This window comes from Perissodus microlepis, chromosome 5 (genome assembly GCF_051167445.1).
Source record: "Perissodus microlepis isolate ML-2025 ecotype Zambia chromosome 5, ASM5116744v1, whole genome shotgun sequence".
NCBI classification, from domain to species: domain Eukaryota; kingdom Metazoa; phylum Chordata; class Actinopteri; order Cichliformes; family Cichlidae; genus Perissodus; species Perissodus microlepis.
In genome coordinates, this window is record NC_140465.1 from 35,693,158 (window position 1) to 35,706,437 (window position 13,280).

General features: G+C 44.2%; 1 protein-coding gene across 5 annotated transcripts; it reads right to left on the reverse strand.

Moving 5' to 3' along the window:
• Nucleotides 1-1,173: 1,173 nt before the first annotated feature.
• On the reverse strand, nucleotides 1,174-13,158 carry smpd4 (sphingomyelin phosphodiesterase 4). Of its 5 annotated transcripts, none has more exons than XM_084929629.1 (20): nucleotides 13,042-13,158; nucleotides 12,603-12,691; nucleotides 12,410-12,496; nucleotides 11,260-11,396; nucleotides 10,892-10,967; nucleotides 10,603-10,711; nucleotides 10,282-10,334; nucleotides 10,038-10,189; nucleotides 9,784-9,916; nucleotides 9,000-9,065; nucleotides 6,352-6,441; nucleotides 4,980-5,134; nucleotides 4,633-4,723; nucleotides 4,445-4,542; nucleotides 3,447-3,610; nucleotides 2,924-3,129; nucleotides 2,613-2,843; nucleotides 2,362-2,493; nucleotides 2,143-2,271; nucleotides 1,174-1,800 (listed from the first exon to the last, which is right to left on the reverse strand). In XM_084929629.1, the coding sequence occupies exons 2-20, from the start codon at nucleotides 12,639-12,641 to the stop codon at nucleotides 1,480-1,482; spliced, it is 2,469 nt and encodes an 822-aa protein (XP_084785755.1). In that variant the 5' UTR covers nucleotides 12,642-12,691; nucleotides 13,042-13,158; the 3' UTR covers nucleotides 1,174-1,479. The 5 variants fall into 5 exon arrangements, with proteins under 5 accessions (XP_084785755.1, XP_084785753.1, XP_084785754.1 ...); XM_084929627.1 differs by having other exon boundaries at nucleotides 6,304-6,441; XM_084929628.1 differs by having other exon boundaries at nucleotides 8,994-9,065.
• Between the last annotated feature and the right edge of the window lie 122 nt (nucleotides 13,159-13,280).

Below are 13,280 nucleotides of genomic sequence, written 5' to 3' on the forward strand. Positions count from 1 at the left end.
CCCTGTAGTAATCAGCCCCTAGCACACAGAGAAAATGACCAGTAAACAATAGACAACATGTGTTTTTAAAGTTTACAATTTATATTTGCATTTCAAGTTGTGAAAATGATTCGTTAAACATGTTTGTGGTTGTTGCAGTAAAAAAAATTTTTTTTTTCTATTTTTCTGATTTTAGATCAATTGTGTTAATACAGTAATTAGCTTTAAATAAATATTACCAGGTATGGCTGGTGTGGAAGGGTTGCAGGACAACGCCTCCTCTTCTTTATTTTTTTTTTAAATGACAGCATGTCTTAGCTTTGCAAAGCTCCACCTGAACAGACCACAAGTCTTCTGGAACAATGTCCTTTGGACATGATCACAGCACCGCGACTAGAGAACACACCCCACACTAACTGTCAGCATAGTCCAGAAGGGCTGATTTGGGCTTGTTCTGCAGCCACAGGACCATAACACCTTAGTCATCTAGTCGACCACAAAGTGTTCCTGAGTCACATGTGAGGCCATCTGTCTGACAGACCCAATTTGGATCATACAACAGGCCAATGATCCCGAGCACAGCAGCAAATCTCCAACAGAATGGCTGAAAAAAGAGAGAATCAAGGTGCTGCAATGGTCCAGAGTCCATGAAAGTCCAGTGAACTGAAACGACGCCATAAAGAACAGTGCACTTTCACATAAATATATATACATATTTTTAAAAAATCAAACATTAATTTTAGTGACATTTGACCCAGTGAATCCTTTACACACCTGGGATCACATGACTCCTGCAATGAAAAATCGCTTTAGCTGGCGTCCCAGCATCAGTCCAACCAACAGCACGTGGATAGAATAGTAACAGAAACAACACAGCAAGGATACGACAAAAAGCTTCAAGTCTGTATTTTTACTGGAACTTTTCATTTGTTGCCTTTGTGTCTTAAGACTCACGTTTTCATCAGTTTGTCATCACTTTTTATATTTCACTCATTATCGTTTGAAGGTTTTGTCTGCCTGCTAGTTCGTTGCGGCACGATTTTAAGTGTAAAATGTGCCCATTTAAAAAAAATAAAATAAAATAAAAACCTTTGACCCAGTAAAATATAATATTGGGGAGCTGGTTCTATTTTTGTAACCTGGTGTTATTGGAGGAGTGGATGTGATGCACACAGACAGTTAAGAAACGAGAACTACAAAAGAGTGCAAACAGTTTAATGAGTCATCTGGACGAAAACTCAACTTCCTCTTTATTCCATCAGCACTTTGAATATTTCGGCCTCCACCTGTTCTCAGATGTTGGGGAGAAACAGAAACAGAAGGAAAGCTGAGATGTTCTCCAATTATTTACAAGGCTGGACGACACAAATCATATGAAAAACAAAAACTGAAGAGCTGCCGATCCATCTCCGTGCTCGCTGTACACATCTGTGAGCAGACTACAGTCTGATTTCTTTCAAGACATTAAAACGATTTATTTCCCCAGACATGTCAAAAGCTTTAGTGCGTCTTCAGTTTGTCTGCAAACAGCGTCATGAGAAGTCCGTACAGGAAGCCGCCGGCGAGGAGCAGCACGGTGCTGGAGATAGGGCCGAGCGACAGGAGGGCTCCAAACACGTAGAAGAGAAGCAGCAGCAGTATGGTCCTGTAGCTGGCCAGCGGGCGAAGGCTCAGCTTCGGCCGCTGGCTCCTCTCCAGCACGTGCCGCGACATCGGGCTGTGCTTCAGTTTGGTGCTGGAATCGAGATTCGTCAAGTAGTGACGACCCAGACGGCCCAGGAAGTCTGGACGCGAGCACAGTGCATTCATGTGTCGTCCAAACTGTGAGGGGGCAACAACAGACACACGAGCATGTGTTTCATTCGTCACAGTCAAATATGAAATTTACACACGTGCGCACAAACAGTGAAGCAGCTGCTTACTGAGCTTAAAATCTGTACTTCGTGTTTTGAAGAACTGAAACTGTTAAAAATATGAAATGGTGAGGGCGGCAACTGTTTGAAGACAGCTGAAAAACAAAGGTTACATTTGTCCTTTGTTACGTGTCACTGTGCTGCTCTCCATCCTCACGTGACCTGACTGTTTCTACTGTGTTCTACTCACAGCCCCTTCTTGAGTCGTATTTACGACGCCCTTGCAGGCTTGCCTACAGACAGCACTCACCCTCTCATTAATCAGAGAAGAGATCCTGTAGAAGAGCCTGACCAGCAGGGCGTTCTCATAGCTCCTAATGGGCTGCAGCTCCGGGTCTCCCTGATAGTGAATGTCAAACCTGCGCAGTCCATTTATGATCTGCAGAAAAACACACACGATCTCTTTAGTCAGTTCTCCTCCGTCCATAACCCTAACGCCCGTCTTCCTCTTTTAGGATCACATACTGACCTGCCTCCGGCCCAGGTCAGTCAGGATCAGCCCGTTCTCACTCTGCACGCAGTCTGGCAGCTGTTTGCTGTTGCCATCGTCCTCCGAGGAGCCCAGGTTTGATATGAGCTGATTCAGCTGCCCCTGGTTTAGCTGCAAAACAACAAAAACCCTCCTGTTACAGAGCCCAGCTTCAAACAAAGGACAGGCTTAAATGAACGTGCTGCATTCTCTAAGCTGGGAGTGAATAAAAACATCCAGACTAATCTGACCTTAAATATCTGGCACAGGTTTTCCAAAGCTCTGTCCAGGAACTCGTGGGTCTTTTTCAGATATTCTCCGGTCTCCTCTGGCTCGGCTCCGGGGAAGCTGTTGTTCAGATCAGATGCACCGAGTCCAAACCAGGACAGGAAAGATTTATTCGCTGCCACCTCACTCGAATGATCTGATATCCTCTTGGCCGTCTGTCTGGCTTGTGCAATGATCTGGATTAGCTTCATGACCTGCGGGATGGACAGGAGGTGAAAACTCGGAGCAACACAGGTGTTTTCTGTACCTCTGTGGTTTACACAGGTAAACTTACCGCTCCTCTGAGCTCCGTGCCAAACATCTGCTTGTACTGACAGTCCTGTCCTTCCAAACCGTAGACGTGGCTCTTCACCTTGAACACCATGTCCGTCACCACCCGCTGCCGTGACGACAGGTAGCTGCCTCCTTGTCCTGGCGTCAGGTAGCCGCGGGGCTGCCGGTGGTGGAGGACGTGCTCGGGCTCCAGGAACAACTGCTCACCTGCAGGGAGACGATTCCAGGTGTTTGTGGGACAACAAAGTGACAAAGAAACTGTGGAGCCTTAAGTCACGTGGTAATCATTGGTGGTAACTTTTCACCAAGTAATGATTCATTTCTATATTCGTGTCAAGAAATATGAAAAATGCCAATCATATTTTCTAAAAGATATCCAAACAGATCCACGTCATCAAAGTTTTATTTTAACTAGTGTGAGAACAAAACACTAACACTTCACTTAATGAGCAAATGAAAAGTTCAGATGCTCATATGCAGATTTGTGAACAATACTAATGAGCCCAGCAGATGTCCCTCGTCACCTTTCTGGATCATTTCTGCCAGGTTAGGCTGAGCGAAGACTTTGGCCACCCTGAAGACCATCAGCGCATTTTTGGCATTCACCAGATCGGTCCTGACCGCTCGGTTCAAAAACACCTGGAAGAGCTTCGTGTACATGAGCAGGTTCTCATGAACAAAGGACTCCCTGCAGGAGAGAAAGTTATCATCAGAACCTCATCTATCAGTCTGAACCCCAAAGCAGCAACAATCCCCAGACTTTCACCTTTCTGAGGGTCCGAGTCAGAGCTTTGATTCAGTCAGCAAAAAGAACGACAAGTAAGCCCAAAATATCAGGTTTCATTAAAAATCTATTAAATATGTCTCATTTAAAATCCACCAAAATCAAACCACCTGCACTTACACATACTCTAATAATTGTCTCTTGTCCAGCTTTATTCCACAGTGTTTATCAAACCTGTGCCTGTGGAAAGGTAATGGACACTAAAATGAAAACTACTGCATCTGTTTAGCCTCATTTACAAATGAACAGAATGGACCCCCTCCTCAAATATTCATTCACTAGTTGCCGATTATTTCTGAAGCCGAAGTGTCACGGCTGGGGCAGCAGTCGTGTGGTGTTTGTAGTAAAAGGACCCAATATGCAGGAAACGGCTAGATGCAGGTGAGCGGAAAACAGAAAAATGAGGCACAAGAAACTACTAAAGACCTGAACTGGGAACACTGGTAAGGAGACCTGAAATAATAAAGCAGGATGAAGAGCAGAGAGAACACCATGAAACACAGACGGAGCGATGAGGAACGCAGGCAGGCACACACTATAAATACACACATGGTAGCTGAACCTAATTAGACACAACAAGACACAGACCTTCAAAGTAAAACAGGAAGTACACACTGACGACACAAACTCCAGAACATAAAATAATAATAAACACAAAGTGCTGGCTCAACGACACAAAGGGAGGAAAAACAAGATGAAGATTTTATGGACGAGCACTTCAGAGTCCACTCTGCTCACCATTTTTCAGGCACGGTTCTGTTTTGGTCGGGCTGAGGGTTTGGCTTCTCCCCGGTGTATCTCCAGGGCTGGATGTAGCTCAGCCACGTCTCCAACACCTGAACACGGACAAAATACGCTCGTAGCAGCAAACTGTGTGTTCATGGAGCAAAACAACCGATGATCACGTCAGGATGTGAGAGACCTACCGCTCTGAAAGACGCGTCCAGAGGCCAGTGACCGAAGCAGTGCTGCAGGAACAGGTACAGCTTCTGCTGCACAAAGCGCTGCACCACCACCCTGTGGGGGAAACACAAAGTTAACTAAAACCTTCAAAAGATTTCAATCCAACAACATTTAATGATCCACTTCCTGCTTTTGTTCTTTTATTTAAAGTCAGGGCTGTGGAGAAGCTACCACTGCATGCTGACACATGATGCATATCTAAAAGCAACAGTTCAACCATTAAATCTGCTTTACTTGCTTAATATTTTATTTTAGTAATAAATGTTCTACTTCCACAAAGTCTGACAGCAGCATGTGTGCAGGAACTGACCTCTTAAACTCTTCCAGCGGGCTGGTGTGGGTGTGCGAGTGGGCGGAGGGCGAGGACGACAACTGCTCAGGCTTCAGGCTGTTGGAGAAGGCGTGTACGTGTTTCACCAGGAGACGCACCACCAGCACGTGCTCCTCCGTCGGGCTAAAGGGCTCCTGCAGAGGGAAGCGGTCACACACAGTGCTCGGACATGACGCCATTTATGCCCAATCGCAGCCAGGATTGATGGAAAAAGCAGCCATCGCAATGCGTCCCAATCCACAAGCAGCCAAACAATTACCAGAGAGAACAGAGGTCCCACACTCAGGAGCCGGAGGGCTTTCACACGGTGTGGACTGACTCTGGAGCACCATGAAGGAATTTATACCGTACTGCATTTAATCTGAGAGTGATCGCTAACATCACCGGATGAAAAGCTTCCGCTGACACTGAACTTAAAAAACACACTTTGCAATTTGCATATTTTCCTTGTAAATGTCTCGCCTGAACTCTTAATTTATCGTTTCCCTTCAGTGACCCTAACGTTTTTGTTTTATTAAAAAATAACTTCTATATTAAAACTGTGAGAAACTAAGAGGTGGGACCTCAGTGCTCGAAGCTGCTTCATCAACCAGCTGCATGTTTCCTCGTCTGGACATCAGGAAACACAAACAAGCAAAGCAAGGAAAGTAATGATATTTACATGTTTCTGATTGGCATGTAAAAAAATCATCAATATCACATTTGATAAGAAATCATTTCTTAAAATAAGAAGTTCTGATTTGATTGTAGTAGTATCTTTGCTTTCAAAAGATTAATGCTGCCAATAGAGAGAAACACTACATAAACAACAAAGCACAGCAGACAGTGTAAAAAGCATGCCTGTAAAAAAAAGAAAAAGAAAAAGCAAGAACCACACCCAAACCAGTAAAATCTGCTCAAAGATTCATTTTCAAAGCTTCATTCCTGGATTACTTTCTCTTTCAAGGATACTTCTCTGTAAAATTCATAATTTACAGTCAGACTCAAAGGAAACAGGCCAATCATCCTCTGGTTTACCGACAGCAGCCAAAGAGTTAAACGCTGTTACCGCGTAATGTGGGTAATCTCTGTCTTTTAATAATCAGCATGGCTAAGTTCAAAAGTAGAAATAATCCCTGAAACTGTGATTAAAATATCTTAAATGAACAGAGAGCTGCGCTTTTTATTAAACAAGCTTGCAGAATGAAGCTAAACAGCCGCTGCTATCATCTGCCATCTACAGGCCGGTGACTGGAATGACATCGTCTGGTTGTTGTTACCAGAGAAGTAACCTTGACTGTGAGCTTGAGTGACTGAGGTTTACCTCCAGGAGGCCCCAGAGGGGCGGGGGTGAATGAAAAGGTAAAAGTACTTGGTAGGTGTGGAGGGTCCCAGAGCCTGGTGGGGCGTGGGGTTGGCACGGCATGCTGGACATACTGAGGCGGTACTGCAGCAGCGCCAGCTGTTCACCCGTAACCACCAGGGGGGGGGGTAGAGGAAGATGAGGAAGAGGAAAGACAACGACGAAAGGTGGAGGAGCAACAGTGAAGAGAGGGGGAGAGGGGGGGAAAAGTGAGGAAGAGGAGGCAGGGAACGAAAAAGGTGGCAGGAGGAAGGTACACGTGAGAACAGGAGCAAAGGAGGCAGCAAAAACAGGAGCGAGAGCGCAACCAGACAAACAATTGGCCGGAAATATTCAGGAGAAAAAGAGCAGGAGACAGGAGAGGAGACAAAGACAACAAAGTGACTTTGGGAACAAAATGAACGGCTGGGGGCGACGCAGACGCCGTTCCTACACCAGACGTGAGTTACGTGACTGTAGGGACGGGAATCATTTCACTCCAAAATATTAGGCTTAGGGTTAGTTGTTCATTAATACTGAAAATGTATCTGAAACCCCCAAATCGCTGGCTGCCATCAACCAGGAAAGAGTGAAAAAACGAGCGGTAAAAATCCCAGTTTGTGTTTTTAACCCGTCACTGTAGATCCGAACTGAAATCATTCCCATTCCTACTGTTCAACAACACAAACAGAGGGAACTCAACACTGTAAGATTTTGGGGTTTGTGTGTAAGATTAAAGTAATTATTAGCATCAAACTGGACTGGATCGGACTGAACTGTGAATTATGCAAAGCTGAAAAAGTGGTGCTGGAAATGAGCACAGCACGCCTCCAAAATCTTGCAGGTTAACTCCACTCTTATATATAACAGACACAGTGACCTCACACAGCGTTTAACAAGTTCAGGAGACAACAATTAAAATCATGTTTACTCTTCGGGTCGGTCAGAATGTCACAGTGAGTCCACCCTTTCCTCTGCAGTCTCACGGTAAATGGCCTGTATTTGTATAGCGCTTTACTCGTCCTTAAGGACCCCAAAGCGCTTTACACTACATTCAGTCATCCACACATTCACACACTGGTGATGACAGCTACATTGTAGCCACAGCTGCCCTGGGGCGCACTGACAGAGGCAGCAGTAAACAGAACATCATCTACAGCTGAACTACACCCACCAGCCACTTCATTAAGTACTCCGAAGGTTCAGCTGCTCATTAAGGCAAATATCTAATCGACCAATCAAATAGCAGCAACTTCACGTATTTAAGGACATAGAGATGGTCAAGATGACCTGCTGAAGTTCAAACTGAACATCAGGGTGGGGAAGAAACAGGATTTAAAGTAATTCTGGTCCCAGATGGGCTAATGGGATTTTCTCCATTAGCTGGGATCTAAAGAAGAGAAAATATACAGTTAGTGGCGGTTCTTATAACCACTAAATACAACCAAGATGACAGAAGAGCATCTCTGAACACGTTGAACCCCGATGCAGAAGACCACACCGGGTATCACTCCAGTACAGCACTCCATTACCAAAAGCTCAGATAAACTGGTTTCCTCAACATGACCGTGAGTTTGCTGCACTCCAACGGCCTCCACATCTCAGCCTAACAGAGCACCATTGGGATGTGGTGGAATAACAGATTCACATCATCACAAATCTGCAGCAGCTGCGTGACGCTATCATGTCAACATGAATCTCTAAATGTTTCCTGCACTTTGCTCAATCTGTGCTACAAAGACTAAGAAGCTCAGAAAGCAAACGAGAGTCCACCGCAATACTAGCAGGAGGTGTACTTAATGAAGTGGCCATTGAGCGTACAACTGCAAACAAACAAATCAACCAGCTACTAATATTTGATAGATGAATATTAGGCACGTTTTGCTGCTCTAGTATCACAGCTTTGTCCTCAAATCCTGGACAGACATGAAAATTTCTTCAATGTTTTTTGTAGTTTGAGTTCGATTGTTGAATCAATCAATAGTGAAAATACTAAGCGTGCAACTCTTATCTTAGCTAACGTGCATCACTTTTGACTTTCAGGTAACGGCAGACAAAAGCACAGCTGCAAAGAAACTGCAGTTGGGTGGATATTCAAGTAGGTAACATGCTGACCGTGTAATAAATAATAATATAGATGAGGGGGTCTAAGCACATGCTGTATATCTACAGTGTCATGCACACTGTATACAGTGCAGGTGAAATAAACACCAACAGAAGCGTCTGTCGCACTGAGACACACATTTATGCACACATTGATCCACTCCACAGTGACTTTATGCTGTGTTGTACATACACATGGAGAACATACCACCAACACGCTTGCTGACACGGACATGCAGCATGCAAAGGATGTGGTAGGAAGCAAAAGCACTACTACCAGGAACATGCCCCAATCGCTTTATGCAGGAGCTCTAAGCTCAGACCGAAGAGGCTGATTACAGCAAGTATTCAACTACAAACTGATGCCTCAAGCAGAGCAGCTGCTTGAGGAGTGAATATGCAGAGACGAGGCTGAAGATGCTTAACTAATAATAAAAACAACAACAACATGATTTATGTATTTTACAAATCACGGGACCTCATGGGTGTGAAGGAGGGGTTGTGGTCAGCCAATCAGCCGTGCGAAGTGGACAGGTGTGTGTGTGTGGGAGGAAATGTACATATCTTACCTTTACCTGAGGAGACTGCAGCTTCTGATACATTTCCAAGGAGTAGTGATGGAGCCAGATCTCCACAAACATCTGAGGAAGATCAAAACACATATTTTGAGGATTAATCATTAGTCATTTCTGTTTTTAAACACGCCCACCAAAACTGAAAACTGTGTATTAAGTCTCTTCACTGCTGTTTGTAACAGTAAGTGTAGTACGAGTCATAATTAAAGATTGAAATCTAGCCAAATTCCACTGAAGATCATCTTCTTGCACCTCAGTGAGGCAGTGGTCCTGTTCTGACCACTCACACCACGGTCTCCGATTTCACCACGACTCAAACTTAAGCAGGCAGAGTGACACCGTTGGCCACAACCGACACGTGACATCACGTGAACCTCCAAGGTGAGACTGTCCACTGTAACAATCTGAGGAGTCTGAAGGAGAACACTCAGAGAAAATTGGGATTAAATTTACTACATCCCTGAGATTTATCTGCCCACAACTTCTGCAGATTTAAAGTCAGGCTGTTCTGACACAGTGAAGGATCCACAGCCCGTCACAGAGCCGGTGGGACAGAACAGAACTGGCAGTGAGAGATCTAAAGACAGCTGCGGTGCTGAAGATGATCCTGAAGGGGAGATTGAAGAAATTGAAATCAAGTATGATTTATATTTTCCTGGGACGGTTCCTGCAACTTCCACAAGAAATAAGCTGATTAATCACACCTAAAAATACCAGTTACAGCAGTCATATCCACGTCCACAGTCCAAACAAAGGCAGACCCAGAGCTGTATCTGCATCCTACCTGTAACAGGGTTTCAGACCTCCAGATTTCCTGGGCTGCGGGGTCAGCGTTCACTGAGGGCTGATGGAATATGTGATGCTTCAGGAGACTGGGGCTATGGATGCCGTAACTGGCAAAAGAAACACTGGACGATCTGTTGAAGGCACAGGAAGAGTCTGAATTCAAAGCTTTTCAGGAAATGCAGGATTTTTGTGTTACACAGTATTAAACATTCAAATGTTTCTGCCATTAAAGATTCGTCTTGTCACTAATACCTCGGTGAAGGAGCAGAAACAGAGCCTCTGGAGTCAGAGAAAGGGGAAGGAGGAACGCTTCCTTCAGTGGGGAGGAAGTACTTCAGGTAAGTGTCCACCAGCACAAAGTAGGCGCTGTCTGTGGAGCTCCCGTACTGGCCTGGAGGGTAGTTCTGAAATCATAACAAAGGGCTTATTAGTTTTTGATCAGGTGGTTCAATAAAAAAAAATATAAAAGTGAATAATGTGTTAGTGGCAACCTCACCTTTGGTGAGATGAGACAGTAGGCAAAATTGAACATGAAGAATTCAAATGGGTCTGAAGAAGGTTGAGGAACAACCCGACTGATCTCATAAGAGCATAATTCATTCCTTCATTAAATAAGAAATCATAAGAAATCAAAAATGAAAACATTTATGGTTCAGACGTTTGGAAACAAAGAGTTTTTTCCGTTAGACTACAGAGACCAGATACACGTGGGCGACCTGGTCCTAAAACCAGCAGCTCTACAAGTGATTGTTTCATCAATCCTTCAAGAACTCCATAAAGAAAACTCAGACTTTGCTGTTTGCATTGCAAAGGATACTGAAAGCGATGTTCAGCGTCAGGAGACCAGAGAGAGGGAACTGCAGCTTGTTGTGAAACAGCGGGCAGTCTGGGAGAACTCCCTCCTGGATGCAGGCTTTCACAGGACCCTAGAAAAATTAAAACAGTCTCAAACTCTCCCAAAAGACATTTTGCAGTATCCATACAGGACCAGTGATGTGGTTACAGCCGCTCTGTGTGTCTGAACAGTCACTCCAACATAAAATGACAATATTTAACTTCAAACGTCTGACTGCAACAGCCAGAGGTGACGAGGCAAATATTCTTACTGGGAGATAATTGATTGGTATTTCATATTTGTACTCTTCCGCCTGAAGTTTATACACAAGTTTCATCATTGGACCACTGAAAAAAAGAGAGAAATAAAAAATATTTTAATATTTTAAAAATACGAGTGCATGACATTCTAGAAAACAAAAAGATAAAAATGGAAGCGCTATATGACATCTAAATATATACAAGACGTGCTCTTCAGTGGGGCAAAAAACAAGTCATAAAAGCAGAGAACTTCAACACGTCTGACCTCGTAGGTCGAGTTTCTCCTTCTGCTAAATTTACTAAATATTTTGAATCTTATTAACAGATTAAAAACCTCAGCAGGTTTCCATGATATTCCACTCAGCTGATATGAAGCTACCTGGGATTTAGGAAGTCCATAACAATGTTGTACTCGTTGCTCCGTGAATGAAGGAATCGCAGGTTCCAGCCAGCGATGACACCATCCAGGCTGCCAAACACACTCTCCACCAGCCAAGGAAAGATCAGGTGCAGCTCCTACGGGGAGGAAACACACACACACACACACACAATAATAAGAAACACACTTTAACGTTTGCCTGCCTGACAAATAATCATATTCAGGCCTCCATCTCACTGTGACACTGCAAGTCCTGACTACAGTGGAGCCAACAGAGAACAACAAAACTGCACTCATCCTTTGTGTCCCTCAGCAAAACACCCACAGCTGCTTGCAAACAGAACCCCAGCTATCCACAGAGACCCCCACATGCCTCAGGAAACAATGGTCTCCACTGATCTGGGGCACAAATATCTGAAGCTCGCAAACACTGAACAACCCCGGGCTGTGACTGATGACAGAAATAGATTTGTGGCCTGAAAAGTGAGGCCAAAGCACAAGTGCCTTAAACTTGCATTCAGGGTAACCAGATCATAATGTGATCTTCTTTTACTACCAGCCAAAATGCAGCATAAAATGTTGGACTGCCCAGAATGACACAAAAGAACAGATGTACAACAAAATGTTTGTGCCTCCAAGAAAGAAGAAAACAAAAAAACAAAACAAAGAGTCAACGGGACGTTTAGTTGTATGATGAATGCTCTGCCTGATATCGGGACACCAGAGAGGAAGTAGCATGCAAACAAACAGCCGTCTGTCCCGGTTCACTGTGCAGGCTACATGCATCCAATGTCGTGTCCTACCAAAACTTATTAGATTCATGACAGACGGGGCCTTGCAGTCACACTGTGGCATCTGAAAGCAGGCTGCATTCCAACAATTCAGTTATCTTGGATTTATGTGCACATCTTTCAGAGTTCAGTTCAAAGTTCAAATTTCTTCTGGGAGGAATCCATGACACTCAAAATGACACTACGCAATCGGTGAATGTGAAACATTAAACTGATCTCTGCCTCTCTTTCACTGACTGTATCTCCCGATCTGAAAATATCTTTGCAGCTATTTCTCATGTGGGAGTTCATGCAAACGTTCCAGCAGATATTCTACCGACTGTTTTCACAGCAAATAAAATAAATCCAGGGATAAATACCTTTGCAGGATACTCATCTATGATCTTCACCAGATCCTGGCATCGCTGCAGGAGAGGTTTGGTGGTAGCATCGGCTTTCAGGTTGGCCTGAAACAACATCACGTCACAACATATTCATGACCAGAGAGGAGTTATTACCTTTAAATGACTTCATAATTAAGTCAGGTCAGAGATGCAGGACTCAGAGACTCACCAGCAGGAAACTGGGCTGCTGTAACGTTGGATTAGCCATTAAGGACTCCGATGTTTCTTTCTACAACTGTACAGTCCACCTGGATCCCGCTGCAGTGGCAATAACACAAACTTTAATCAGAAGTCTAACTTTAACAGTTTTAACACGTTTAACGGGGAAACTTTTGTTGGCTTATCACTAAAAGAAGTGGATGGTAACCGTACTGTTAAAGAGACTGCAGTGTCTGCCATTGAAGGAATCCTCAGCAGGAGGACAATCCATCAAAAGCAGCACTCAAGTTAGCACGAGCGGGATAGCAAAGGCTGCTAATAGAGCTAGCACAGACAGCTAATAGTAGCTTAAACTAAGAGTAATGGTCGTTAAATCGGCTTTTAATTAAATAGAACACACGTCACAATCACACAACACATTCTCCGCTTTCAAATCAGCACCGTCTCACCTTCTCTCGCGATTATTTTTCAAAACTACAGCCACTTCCCCAGAAACCGCGTTCCCATCAGTGCAGTTCAAATACGACTACACTGGTTCTCCTCTTCTTCGTTGGTGTTTTACTTGACTCCAGATGGTTGATGATCGTGTTGTCGTACATTACTGCCTCCTGCTGGAATTATTGATGCACTGCAACATTTCCATCCCTTCTGCGCACGTCTGAGGTAAATCCGGCCAACAACAATCGAT